The sequence below is a fragment of the Salvia miltiorrhiza genome, chromosome 1 (assembly GCF_028751815.1).
Source record: "Salvia miltiorrhiza cultivar Shanhuang (shh) chromosome 1, IMPLAD_Smil_shh, whole genome shotgun sequence".
In the NCBI taxonomy this organism is placed as follows: Eukaryota; Viridiplantae; Streptophyta; class Magnoliopsida; order Lamiales; family Lamiaceae; genus Salvia; species Salvia miltiorrhiza.
The window spans coordinates 26,302,382-26,317,530 of record NC_080387.1 but is presented as its reverse complement, the minus strand read 5'-3'; the positions used below and the strand labels follow the sequence as shown (position 1 = coordinate 26,317,530).

At 35.5% G+C, this 15,149-nt stretch overlaps 1 protein-coding gene across 1 annotated transcript; it reads right to left on the bottom strand.

Annotated features, from left to right (window-relative positions):
- Positions 1-5,782: 5,782 nt before the first annotated feature.
- LOC131005226 (L-ascorbate oxidase-like) lies at positions 5,783-14,463 on the bottom strand. Its single transcript, XM_057932070.1, has 4 exons — positions 13,729-14,463; positions 13,538-13,630; positions 13,242-13,359; positions 5,783-6,042 (listed from the first exon to the last, which is right to left on the bottom strand). Exons 1-4 carry the CDS (start codon positions 13,939-13,941, stop codon positions 5,783-5,785), a joined length of 684 nt encoding a protein of 227 aa, XP_057788053.1. The 5' UTR covers positions 13,942-14,463.
- Between the last annotated feature and the right edge of the window lie 686 nt (positions 14,464-15,149).

Genomic DNA, 15,149 nt, shown 5'->3' with positions numbered 1-15,149 from the left:
TTCATAAGAAATCAAGCACCAGGAATTATGAATCATAAATTGGAAGCCACATAAGTATTAACAAATTAATTACATAAATTCAATCAACTATTTACAAATCCTAGAATCTGCTAAACGAAACTAGCCAGACATAATAAAATAATTTTGAATCTTCAATCCTTGCAGAAATCCAATCCAAACTCTAAAAACTGAAAAGAAATAAAAATCTAAAGCTATATAACTGAAAAACTAAAGCTGGGAACCCTAAATAGGTCAACAGAAGACCTATTTATAGTACCAGGGTAAAATACGGGGTTTGAGCTCGACAAAAACTTGAAAAACACATAAAAAATGTAAAAACACGGAGGCGCGGCGGTCTGGCGGCGATCGGACGGCGGGTCGCCGCCGTCTTCTGTGCTGCGCGTGATTTTCTTGTTTCGGTCATAACTTTCTGGTCCGAACTCGGATTTGTGATCCGTTTGCGCTCACGAACTCGTATCGAGGTGATCTACAATTCTATTTTAGAGAAGGATTCCAAATTCGAAATCAATAATCCTATAAATTCCTTCAAAGTTTGAGTAAGCATCATATTTCACAAGATAAAGCAAATTAAGCACAAAACAATCATCAAACACTCAATTTCCTATAAAATTAACATTATATGAACACTAAAAACTATGAAAATATGAGTGTTATCAACTCCCCTAAATATCCAATAGGATTACGAATCAACCGTAGATCTTGATAATCTAATGGCTGAAAATTATTTATATTTTATTTTAAGAAATGTTTATATATATAATTTAAAACCGCATATGGAAAATGCCTCTTTGCACACTTTCTTCTTTTAGGGGAATTTCTATACATGTGATTTGAAAATTTTGGTACCATTTTCTTTACACACTTTGCCTCGTGACAATTTTGGTAACTTGTCAGTTAATGAACCAATAAATAATTTGTCAGTTAATGCGGACCAATGAACTTTTGACAAAAAGCAACCATGATTACGAAAATATAGACGCGAAGACATAAATGAGAAACAAAATTGAAGTTGGGGGACTCAAATGGCAAAGTAAATAAGATTAAGAGGGTGTTTTGCTAAGTTTATTTTAAAAAGCTTATAAGATTCAATAATTTATAAAATATTTTAATAATTTATAAGATATAATTTGTTAAGAGTTTATAAGTTGTTAAAGTGTTTGAGTAATTGTACTTATAAGTGAAAGAGATATTTTTTTGCGAAAAAGAGAAAATATTTGTTAGAAAGAGAAAATCGAAGACAAATGAATTTGAAATAATATATGGTGAAAATAACAAATTATAGTTGAATAATATTTGTAAAATGATTGTTGCGTATAAGATAATGAAAAAATAAGTTGTAGTAGAAGAACTTATTTTTTTGAGGAGTTTATAAGCTCTCAGTTGAGTTCTTCAGTCCTCCGGTCTTTAGTCTTCCATCTTCAGAACACTGCGAGACTAGAAAAAGAACTCCAATACTTGAGTTCGAAAAGATCTAGTCTATTACAAAGAAAATCTTATGGGTTTTGGTATCATCAAAACTAGGGTTATGATATTTCATTAAGTTCCCAACAGTTTGTGAATGGAAACAATGAAAAGATAAAATGCAAGAAGAGAACAAGAACACCGAATTATGTGGTTCGATATTTCAATCTACATCCACAAAAGAGAAGCCAAGAAATCCACTACTCTTCCAAGAATTTACAGTTTTCAACCAATAACTAGAGAAACTAGAAGGAGTATGTAGCTCACAAATCTTCCATGATTGCTACGTTTCTTAACTCTTAAACTAAGCTTTAAACTTGATGTGAAACTCTAATGAACAACAACCTCACTGCATCTATATAACAACCAGCCTTTTCATAAGGAAGAAAAACCGCAGCTGCATGCCTTTTCAAAACCTCCAACGGAATGAAGAAGTTGGTGAAATTAGTTATATATAACAACTTCATCATGTGGTTGCATGGCAGTCCCTGGGCATTAATTTGATGATTTTCACGTAAGTCCCTTATACAAAACTAATTGCATGCAGACACTATCTTCACAAGGTTCGCGACAATGACAACATAGGTTTCAATGAACATCTTGTTGACAGAGGGGGATAGACTTTCCTTCTTGGGAGAAAGGATTCCACATAGGCAGGGACGGAGCCAGGAATTAATTTCGGGGGGGCTGAAACTGTACGGCCGCCCCCGAGAAAATTTTTTTGGGCATTCTGTATATTTAAGATATTTTTTTATTAAAATACGAGCATAATATTAATAATAACGAACAATATTTTCATAGATTATATAATTTCAATATATCACAAAACTTTTTTTGGACATTCTGTATAATTAAGACATTTTTTATTAAAAGGCAAGCATAATATTAATAATAACAAACAACATGTTCATAGATTATATATTTTCTATATATTATAAATTAGTTTCAATACATTATAATTTTTTTTAGCATTTCATACATATTAGGCATTTTTTATTAAAAGACAAGTATAATAGTAATAATAACAAACAATATTTCATAGATTATATAGTTTTAAATAACGGTATTATCCTTAAATTAAGTATATATATGAGAGAATATAATAACCAAATACTCAAAATTTGGGAGGGGGCTCTAGCCCCCCCTGGCTCCGTCCCTGCACATAGGTTGTTCATGGCAGCTTCAAGAATTCCTCGTTACTATCTTAAAGTAGCTATATTATTGTATAAAATATAATGCCAAACATAGTAACAATTAAACCTGTAAAATAATAATACTTCATCCATCAATTATATATACTTATACATGGAATCTTTTGGCACGAATTTTAATAAAAAGTCTTGAGAATGTTATTGGCTTTATTGATAGTGGAGAAATTGTCTCACGTTAAGTAGTATATTGATAGTTGAGAAAAAATCTCACGCTAATGGTAAAATTGTCAAATTATGTGTGAGATGATGTCCAAAAATAAAAAGTACATATATTTGTGAAAGTTTCGCCTATCCATAAACATATAAACTTGCACACACAGAAGTTAAAACTCGTGCAGAGACTCAACCAGAAACTCTGGCAGAGACACGAACTGAAACTGTGCAGAAAAGTAAGAACACAAGAACACCAAAGATGGTTACCCAGTTCGGTGATAAAACACCTACGTCTGGGGGGCCACGCCCAGGGCAAATTATCCACTAGTGATGATAAGATATACAAAGGACTTACACGCGAAGACTCGTTCTCCCTAGCCTCTATATCTTCCCAAACCTCCACCCAGATGAATAATTGAGAGTAAATTAACAACTCACTCCCTAAGCTTGAATGCTACACATTCAACGCTTAAACCCAACAAATAAACTTACTCCAACAGGCTGGAGCAATCGTAAACCTAATAGAACAACATGATCCACGCTTACAAAAGAAATAAGCCACAAACTAGAACACACTTACATGTATTGTATGCTCTTGATAAGGCTATGAAAATACTCTTAATAATCAGTAGAGTAGAATGAAAATCAGTAGCAAAAACGAATTCCCTTCATCACCAATATATAGCCAAACCCTAGAAGAAGTTTGGGCTCTTATCGGGCTCAACTCTTGGCGGACTGCAGGCTCCAGGCGGCGGCTGATCGAAAGGATTACATGAGGCAGCACTAAATAGGGTTCATAAAAGCCCTAGGTATAAAGACTCCTTAGCAAACTTGAAGGCCCAAGCCTATCTCAAACTAAAAACCCGCAGGGAAAGAAATCTGTCAGACAAGAGACTGAAGAAGCAACCCAACAAGAGACATTCTGAGAAACAGCAGAAGATACTTCCTTTGTTCTACATAATGACAACAAACCTTAGAGTATATAAATACTCTAACAATCTCCCCCTTTGTCATTGGTGTAGACAAAATCAAATTCTGCTCAACACATGAAAACACAGCAGAAACAAAACAGCAACAACTCCCCCTCAATGTGATCAGACAGCAACAACTCCCCCTCAGTGTGATCAGCTCCCCCTCAATACAATAATCCATATACTCCCCCTTGTTGTCATACATCAATGACAACTCTCCCTCAACAAGAGATAGATGTGTTCTTATGAAAGAACATTTTAAAGAACATACTTCGGAGTAGAGTCTTCATAGCAGGATCAAGTGACTTATGAACAATGGCGGGAGCGTCTTCTGTAACAGCTACATGAACAGCTGTTGGACCAACAAAAAGAGCGACTTCTGTAGCAGTTTCATTCGTAACAATAGGAGCATCAACAACTAATTTGCTCGGATAACCTATAACATCAATAGGATCATTCTCTGTTTTAACATCTGCAGAGACTTCAATTTTAACATTCTCAGAAACTGAAGAAGAAACTCGTACTGATTTCTGCACCCATTTCTTTCGAATTTTTCTTCTTTTCTTCTTCTGGTTAATTATCCTCAAGGTATGATCTGCAATTAGGTTTAATATGACCTGGTTTATCACAAAAGTGGCAGATAGGACGCCAAGCACTTACAGATGATCTATTCGAATGAGGTTGACCAATCTTTCCTCTTAAATAACCAATGCCTTCTTTGCCACGTTTTCCAGTAATAGGAACTTTATTCACCTGATAACTTCTTGTATCCACCATCTTCCTTCTATCATCAAGAAAAAATCTGCATCGAGGTTTGATGTGTCCACGATGATTGCAATAATGACAGATAGGAATAAAAGATTGAGAATTGTTCCTTCTTGGTGGAAGATTCCTGTACGCAGCAGGTTTGTGAACATTCTGAGGTATATTCCGATTTTCCTCCTTTGATGGATTGACATCTGGCTTGATAACATCAGCTTTGGGAATCCCTCCTTTTTCTTCGAAACCTATTCCCTCTTTGTTGTTAAAATTCTGACCACTCTCCAGAATTTCTTCAAGCTTGTCGGTACCCGTGTTCATCATTCTGACAAGTTTCTGATGATGTTCCAGCTCGCCAATCTTCAATTCCATATCTTGTTGGAGAACGGCAATATCTTTCTTGAGACTTTCAGAAAGATCCTTAAACTCGTCACGTTCTTTGGAGACATCACTAAGTCGCGAGGAGAGAGATTTGTTCAATTCAAGCGTTGCCAGGCATTTTTTATACAACATCTCATAATTGTCAGCCAAGTAGTTCTCATCAAATTCCTCATCATCATTGTCAGTATCCTCATCAGCCGTAACATTGAAAACAACAGAATTTTGAACATCTTTGATCTTGGCAGAGTAAGTAACAACATCAAAATCAGTACCTATATCTCCGGCAGTTGTAACATCGGCAGAGATACGTTTGGAAGCATACTGTCCTTCTCTGTGGGTAGCCATCGAACGCAGCGATAGGATAGGCGGCGGAAGCACATGATCAACACCGATAACTTGGGTGACCCGCTCTGATGCCAATTGAAAGTTTCGCCTATCCATAAACATATAAACTTGCACACAGTTTCAGTTCGTGTCTCTGCCAGAGTTTCTGGTTGAGTCTCTGCACGAGTTTTAACTTCTGTGTGTGCAAGTTTATATGTTTATGGATAGGCGAAACTTTCAATTTGGGGTAACATAGCAAAAATAAAAAAATGCATAATTTTCGGGTACAAATTGAGTATTTATTTATTCTTAGAGGAAGATACGAATTGAGTATTATTATACTAGGTACGTAATTTAAAAATGTGTCGGCCAGCGGGGCTAATTCCTTGGAGCGACAGTAAAATCATTGAATAAAAGAAAAATATATATATATCGATTTATTCGTAGATAATTAACTTGGATATAGATACATCTTTATGATGATATATATATGAATGATGATCAAGGAGGCGAAGCAATAATATTGAAGCGGGTGTTCTCAGATGCAATGCAAGACTCAACACATTTGGCGTCGCCACTCCCACAATCCTCATAGCATTCAGTTTTGCCGCCCTTGAACTCACACTCGGCGGCGCATATCACCAATTTCTCGCCGCAACCCATCAGGCACACCGTCCCTCCACGGGGCCTCGCAGCACCACCACCGCGACCGCCACCACCAACACCGCCATACTCATCATCCCTCGTCCCATCCCTCCTAGCTAGTCGATGAGTTCAAATATTTATGATATATATACACCAATTTAGCTCCACATCACATGCATATTGTCACGACCGGACTTAACTAAGGATAGGTAAGCCGGGAAACCGTGACTAGGGAAGGGAAATTAGGAGAGGGGACAGAAAGGGGTGATAAATAATTATAAATGAATTAAATTAAGATTTAGACATCATATGAGAATAAGTCACACATATATATATAGATAATAACGAGTAATCGGTCATGAGTATCCGATTTAAGTGTTTATACAATAACTTGATTTGACAATCCAACATAATAGGATAAACTGCATCATAACTGAGTGTTCGCAGCGGAAATGAGAACGTGATACATGTATGAAGACATGTATCGCCAAGAGTTTATTTAGTAAATATGACAAAGCTCCGCACGACACCCCTTCATCACTCATCACTGCTCAACCTGCACATTTAGAAATACATGCAGGGCTGAGTACAAAGTACTCAGTAGACATATGCCGAAAATCATATACATACTTAATAACTGTAAATTGTCATGCCATTTCAAAAGTATAGCCAGGGATTTTTACTTATAAAGGCCCAAGCATACTAAATTCATTTGTGATTCTAAAGTTCGACTGATCAGTCTAAGTTCTTTTGTATTCTATCATATCTGAAGCTGTGTGCCGGAGAGGTGGCCACCTCTCACGGACACTTGACCGGCCAACCCGCTCGATGACTCACGGCCCTGGGTGTACACTAGCCCTGGCAGGATAGCTATCAACTGCTCAGGACCCGAATTCGATTACATAACATGGCAAAGCCACATCAGATAGATATCATACTGAAATTTAAACATTTTATGGCAAGACAATACTTAAAATAACTTTCAGTTCAAGGATTTTGCAATGAAATAATTGTTCAACTGTAAATGAAACTCATTTGATATATATGAAAGTAATGCCTACCTGGTAGCAGTGATTCTTTCGATAGCACTGACTCCCACGCTTGACCTTTTATTATGAGAATTCAAGGTAAGACATTCAGGAATCTTCAATTTATGAGAATGCATTTTTACTATGAAGTCCTTATTAATGGAGAACTTATTATTCTAAGGTACTAACCAAAGTAGTTTTATTAATAATCCAGAAGATTAAATAATGAAACTAAGTTAAAGACTTTGATTAATGAGCTGGATTTAAAATTCTCATTAATCATACCAACTTAGGATATTTAATACCTTCGTAGATAATTTAGAGTTAATCCAATTAACTCCAAAAGCTAAGTTAATAAATTAAAATTAATAACTCAATATATTCAATCCAAATAAATACTAATTTGATTTATTCATAAAATCCATTTAAGAAAATAGTTAATGAGCTAAGAAATTTGATTTAAGAAAATGATTTCATTTATAAATAATTCTCATCTAGATTAATCCATAATAAAGACAATAAGTCTCATTAATGGATTAATCCATTCTAATTAACACCATAATTCAGATTAACAGTTTAATCAATTAAAACTTGTCTAATTAAAAACTTGAGCCCATTTCATTTTTTTTTTAAATCGGCCCAAATCAGTTTTTGTTTTAAAAAAATACTAGCCCAAAGTTGGGGCCCAATTAGCAATTAAACTCTTCTCTCTCTTATACCTCACGCCTCTCTCTCATTTTTCCTCACAAACTCACGCACACACACAAAAAAAACGCACACACCCATCTCATCCCTCTCTCGCTCTCGTTCTTGATTCCGGCGTCGCGCCGCCGCGCTGCTCCGCCGGCAGTTGCCAGTGAAGCCGCCGCCGCCTGGAGTTATTGCTTCTTCGCCTGAGGTCGACGGATCTGGCCTTCAGCCGTTCGTCTCGCTCGGAGCTCCCGCCGCCGTTGGCTTGCCCGGAGTCGCCGCCGACTGCAGCTGCTTCGCCGGAGTCGCGGCCTGGAGTTGCTGCAGGCTCGTCCGGTGGTCAGTGGCTCGCTGGAGGAGCGCCGCCGCCGGCCGCTGCTGTTGGCAGCAAGAGCCCGGCAGCCGCCTCTCCCAGAGCCGCCGTCGCCGTGAGTCGCAGAGCTCCGACAATCCACCATCCTTTCTCTCTCGTTTTATCACTCACGATAGGTTCGTAAATTTGAATAATTTTCAGAAAACTCAACTGTAAAGACTTGATTTTGAAATGAAAACTTGGTTTTCTGTATTCCTAGTGAGATACAAATTCTAATTCTGACTTCTTGTGAAAGCTTTGATGCGTATACAAATTCTGTAAACTGTAAACAAAATCATATGTGATCTCATTCTTGTTGAATTTCTGGATAATGCTATGTATGAAAAGGAAGAAAGTTGCGAGTAATACCTTCACCGAATCTTGTCAAAAGAAAACTCTGCGTTTAAGAATTTGCTTGTTTTAGAGCTGAAGTGTTTGGATGAATTTATAGATGGGTCTCTGCGACAATGAAATCTATGACTATGGAAAATTTTGTAGGAGTAGGTGAGTGAACGTCGGCTGATTTTGAAAATGTAGGATTTGCTGCGGCTAGATTGAAAATGTAAGATTTGCTGCGGCTAGATTGAAAATGTAAGATTTGCTGAAATCTTCACTTTAGAAAAAACATCTTCTGCAGTAATGGTGAGTTGGAGGGAAAGGTGGAATAGTGTAGGATTTTGATGTGACTATACATCGTGTTCTAATTTTTTCATAGTTCGTCTGTAGTAATTATCCAGTTCTCGCTAATTAAATACTCGTCGTATAAATTAAACCCTTAACTTGAGATTTAATACATGAAAGTTGGAATTAATTCGCGACTTAATACTAAACACATATAGCGTGAAATAATAAAATTATTATGCATATGATCTCAAATTAAAATTCTAGCAATTTGATTTAAATAACACGATTTATAAAATCGGTTATAAATCTAAAATTCTAACATTATTGATTAAATCAATAAACTGGTAAAACAAAGTCTCAAACGTATAGTAAAACCAATAAATTTAATTATTGGTTTCATTCATGACTGAATATTAAATCGCAACTCTGTATCTCTTATACAGGTTTTTGCTGAAATAATATTATCTAGATAAAATTATCTCCATTAATAATTATATATGCACAAGAAATATAGTAATTATGCACATATTTAATTTAATATGTATTTAAAAGAGCGGGGCATCACACATATATAGATCAAAGCTTATGCAGATACATGGGAAGTTGCTTCTCAAAAACCCTCTCCTACAAAATGCTACTCGCATGAAAGTTTGTTATGACGAGAAATGCTACCTTTGCCTTACGTAAAGATTCTCTATTTCAATTTTGATGTCCTGTTATATTCCTCTCTATTCATTTTTTCAAATTTTTTTTCTTTGATTTCAATTTTATGTGATTTAATTTAATTTTAAAATTATTAAATATGATTCATTAATTAATCTCTGTTAAGGTTTATAATTATCTTTTATATCTGCATCACTTGTCTTCATTAATTAATACTCCATCCATCCCATTTGATAGTCCATGTTGCTTTTTCACGTACATACTAGCATTTGCATTGCACGGGAAAATATTTTTAAATTTTTATATTTATATAAAATTAATACTAATTCAATTACAATAATTACAAATATAATAAAAATAATAATTTTAATTGAATATATTTAAATTTCATATTGAAAAAATTAAAAATAACAAAAATTCATAATTATAAAACTGGATATTATGAAAAGCAAAAAAAAGCTAATAAAATAAAATAATAATAATAAAAAAGAATTTAAAATATATTTATTCAAAAAAGATGAGAGGAGAGAGAAATTTATAAAATTTTAATATTTAAATAAATTTAATTTTTACATTTCAAATCAAATATTTACATAAAATATATCAAATTAAAGCTGTTATTGTGATCTTTAATTTGATATGCATATTAAATATTTTATAATTAATCGAATTTCACAATTTTAGAAAGAAATAAAATAACAAATAAAAAGTTAAAGAAAAGGAAAATAAAAAGAAAAATATAGTTTAAACATAAACCTTCCATTTTATTATAACTACAAAATTGCCACTCAATTTTAAAATTAGTTTCAAATTGGAAGTTGCCTTTTTAATATAATATAGATTAAGAAAATTCAGTGTTTTTTCTTGGTTTGGGTTTAACTGCGGACGGAACCTCTGGTCTTTGCGGCCTCTCGGCTGGGGGTGCCAAAATCATCTTAAGGAGTGCAAGGCTGGCTCGAGTTTTGGCAGCGGGGATTCGTATGCCCGGCTTGATCGTGGCCCTTTGTGGTTTAGCTTTGAGTTTTTTGTTTTCTCGTGTTTGGTTTTTCTATTTTCGGCTTATCTATTTAGGGGCAGTGGTAGTATGGTACGGCCGGAGCTTCAGAAATAGTCTCAACTCAGCTTATGAATACTTCTTTTCGGCTTTAGACAAGTATTTTTTTTCTCTCTAAAACTTTTTCCCTTCAGATTTACTTTAAAGAGGTTTTAATGAGGTTCGACCCTTAGTTTACTCTCTTGTGCTTTCAAGGGTTCTTTAGGTTTTTCTTTTTTCTTTTAATAAAATTTTATTTTAACAATAGATTAAGAAAATTCAATTGATATTTGTTTGAAAAATATAATTTATAAAGTAATTATTCTATTTTGCACCGATCATTTATTTTAGCAAAAGAAAATTTTAATGTAATTTGAATTTAGAAAATACTCCAAATTAAATAAAGGATTATCCGAGTGAGATAGAGAATGTATATATTTCCATTTATGACTAGCTATCAAGCATCTTAAATGCACTCATTTATGATCATCTATTGTCAATTTGTGTGGCATTTTTTGAGGCAACATCCCGATATAGTCAAAATCTTTTAGTTATAGGAAATTCTAATCATACAAATAAAAATATAGAAATAATAATATTTCTGATTAAAATGCCATTTTAGTATGTAACAGTGTAAACTATACTATTACACTTTTAGAAGCGAAAAAGTGTGTAACAATATAAAATATACTGCTACATACTTTTTCGCAATCACACATTTTTACGTTATTACACATTTTTGTGAATGTGTAACAATGTAAAATACACTGTTAAACGATTTTCGCGATTATTACACGATTTTTGCAAAATGTGTGTGACAATGTATTTACACTATTACACAGTTTTTCGCAATTACACACTTTTACGTCACACTTTTGCGAAAAAGTGTGTAACTGTATTAATGGTATAATTGCACATTTACATTAAAAACGACTAATTTTTTCATATTTTTAATTATTGAAGTGGTCTTGGGTACACCCGGGTGTACCGTACAACCGATTTATACCTTCACTTAAATTTTGACATGCATCCTGATTTGAACCCATATCCTGACCCAACTCATATAAATAATACTCCCTCCGTCCACGAAAGAACTTCCTATCTTTCCTTTTTGGGACGTCCACAAAAGAACTTTCTACCTATTTATGGACTATACCCCACCACTTATAATCCTCTTACTTTTCACTTTTCACAACTCCCAATATTAATTATAACATCTTTTCACCACTCTCAATACACTCAACTACCTTTTATCCACTCTCAATACACTCAACAATATTTTTTCTTAAAACCCGTTCCACTCCCTACTAGGAAGTTCTTTCATGGACGGAGAGAGTATTATTCTGGGTACGGGTCAGCTGGTTGTACGGTAGGTGTTGATGGGTTGGACGTGAAAGATGTAGGGAGCGTACTGTTCACCACCTTTAATGCTGCACGGCCCTAACGACGAGTTCCCATAGTTGGCCGCCAAGGAGCAATTGAACTGCCCTCTATCATTAATTAACAAAGTCTGCATGCCAACAAACATCATAAACTATATACAAATTAAATTAATATTATTATGGAGGGAGGGGATTACCTGTAGTTCTCCAATCCAAATCATAGGATTGGAGGTAGGGGTGAGCAGAAACCGAACCGACACTGAAAATCGAACCGAACCGAACTGGATTGGTGCGGTTTGGTCCCAATTCTATTGGTTCGATTTTCGGTTCGGTTTTGAAAAGTAAAAACCAAAAATTTTCGGTTTGGTGTCGGTTTCCATTTTTTGGTTCGGTTTTAAACCGAACCGAACCGATACATATTAATATTTTATTATATATAATTATTTTATAATATATAATTATTTTTCTAATTTTTTAACCTAAAACTAAAACTCTAATTCACAATTATAATATATAATTATTTATCATGTTCATGTCGTGGGGATTTGACATTTGAAATTTGTGTATTTTACATTATTTTATAATTTTTAATTGGTATTTTTGAAAAAAATAAAATAAAAAAATTGCATCATTCGGTTCGATGAACCGAACCAAAACCGATGGTTTTATCGGTTCGGTTCCGGACCCTAATTGGTGCGGTTCGGTTCCAATTTTAACCATCGGTTCGATTTTCGATTTTGAGTTTTTGGTTCGGTTTTGCACCGAACCGAACCGATGCTCACCCCTAATTGGAGGAGAGATCAACCTCTTGATCTTGAGTGGAGGAATGCCACCAATCAGTAAGCAGAAGATCCAACTGTTATTTGGTAGTGTAGAAAATAGAATGACGATAAATGTAAGGATGCAGAACCGAGGCGAGAATAAATTCTCTCTCCGTAAGGCAAAATTACTTCCGCTCTGTGCTCGCGGATCTAACGGTTTCGGGATGATAGACGAGTCCTTAGCACTAGGAGATCGCTATCCGGTTGAACGGCTTGATACTCGGGACTGAGTAAGTAAACTAAACTAATATGACAAATTGATTATCTGAATTCGTTGGTGTCTTTAATCTCATTTTGGAGGGCCCTATTTATAGTAGTCCAGGGGTTTCCTTGAACTGACGTGACTGTTTGGCCAAACAGGAGGTCCGAACTGGCGTGTCTCTTCGGTCCTCAACCGCTGCCACGTGCCCTGTTAGGACAAACAGATCCGAACCATCGTGTCTCTTCGGTCCTCAACCGCTGCCACGTAGGTTTGGGCAAACAGGTGGTCCGAACCGTCGTGTCTCTTCGGTCCTTAACCGTCGCCACATGCACTGTTTGGGCAAACAGGTGGTCCGAACCATGGATATCTTTGGGCATTAATTACTCATTCAATTCTTTACAGATTTGAACAAGTAAATATACCAAATTAATCTACTCAACATGTAGATTCCAAAAATATCATTTAATTCCATTAATTACCAAAGTAATTATGGCATTAAATAAGTTATTTATTCCAACACCAACTCGGCATCGTACTGGAGCGTCTCCTCTCCTTGGGGCGCGTTCACGATCAACATCCCGTAGAGCCCCGCTGACCGTTGCATCCCGAAATGCCCCATGGTAAAAGTATGTACCCGCCTGCACCACATTTAATCATTTTCCATCCATCATATATCTATACATAGGATTAAGTTCAAGTGAGAAATTTATTTTTCATGAGAAATAAGAATAATAAACAAATCAATAAATTCTACGAATAAACTAATATAATTAATAAACAGATTTATCTATTTAATATATGTATGTATATATGTACCCTGTCGACAGTAAACTTGTAGACAAATGACTCTCCTGGATTTATGGCGCACTGCGAGATGGAGGCTGTTCCATCCGACCATGGTGTCCCAATCTGCGTATTATTAAATCAAAATATATTGAAATTTTCATGCAAAATATATATAGAGTATGATAATGAAATATATAATGAGATATAGAGAGGAGATGTACCTGTCTGATTCCATGCCAGTGGATGACGACTCCCTCTGTGGGAAGGCCGTTGGTGAGGTGAACCTGAATGGTCTCGCCGGCCACAGCCCGAATGGTGGGGCCCGGGTAGTGGCCGTTGATGGTCATAATCACATCTTCCACCCCGTCTGGAGACCACCGCATGTATCCCACCTCCCATCTCAAATTCTGCTCTGCCCTTACACTATTACTCATCCAAACCAAAATCAAAACTACCTATGATGATCAAGCATTCATATGAATGATGTATAGCCCTATGATGATCAAGCAGACATATATCATAGAGTTACCCCAACTATATATTTATTCATGCGTATACAATTAAATCGAGATACGATTTAATTAGTTAATTACATGTTTATTTATGAATGATATATAGCCCTATGATGATCAAGCATTGATATGGAAGTTGTTAGTCTTAGAGGCCATGCATGAATCAACACATTTGACGTCGCCATTCCCACAGTCCTCATAGCATGCAGCCTTGCCGCCACCAATTCTACACTTGGCCGCGCAGAACACCACTTTCTCGTCACAAGGCACTTCCCCATCTTGTCGGCCGCCTCCACTCCCTCCGCTGCCGCGCCTTGCACCGCCAGCGCCACCACCAACACTGCCACGCTCATCATCATCCCTCGTGCCATTGCTCCGCTTAATTTGCTTAATTTCTGATATATATTTTGCTTGTCGATCGTTGAGTTCAATTTAATTTGTGATACCAATTCCCCATCACATGCTTGCATGTACGTATTTATACATTTAAATTTGAGGTAGGAGTTGCTTCTCAAAAGCCTTCTCCCACAAAATGCTGGTCGCGTGAAAGTTTGTTAGTTACGTAGAAATTCAACTATTCATTAGTTTGAGTTAATTAATTAATTCGGTCGAAATTACAATTATTTCCAAAATATTTACACTTATTCCTAATAGGAATAAGTATTAGGGAATAAGTACTTCCTCGGTCTCAATTATAAAAAGTAATACTCCCTCCGTCCGCCAAGAGTGGACCACTTTTATTATATTGGGCGTACGCAAAGAGTGTACCACTTTCCTTTTACAGAAATGGTCCTACCATCCACTTTAATCTTTTATCCTTACAAACACTCTTTATTTACAAAAAAACCACCCCAAATTTAATTTCAACCACACATCTCATAAAGTGGTGGGACCCTTTCTCCACTAAATCAAAATCATCACCAATTTTATTAAATCCGGTGCCTAGCCAAAGTGGTCCACTTTTGGCGGACGAAGGGAGTATTTTTTTGTTTATTTACAAATATATTCCTATTTAATTCTATAAGTAACTTCATTTACCGTTAAAGAATTAATAAGGGCACATATTAAAAAGTTTACTTGTATATTTTTATTTGTGTTAATATATATTAGTAGCCTAAAATATAAAAACA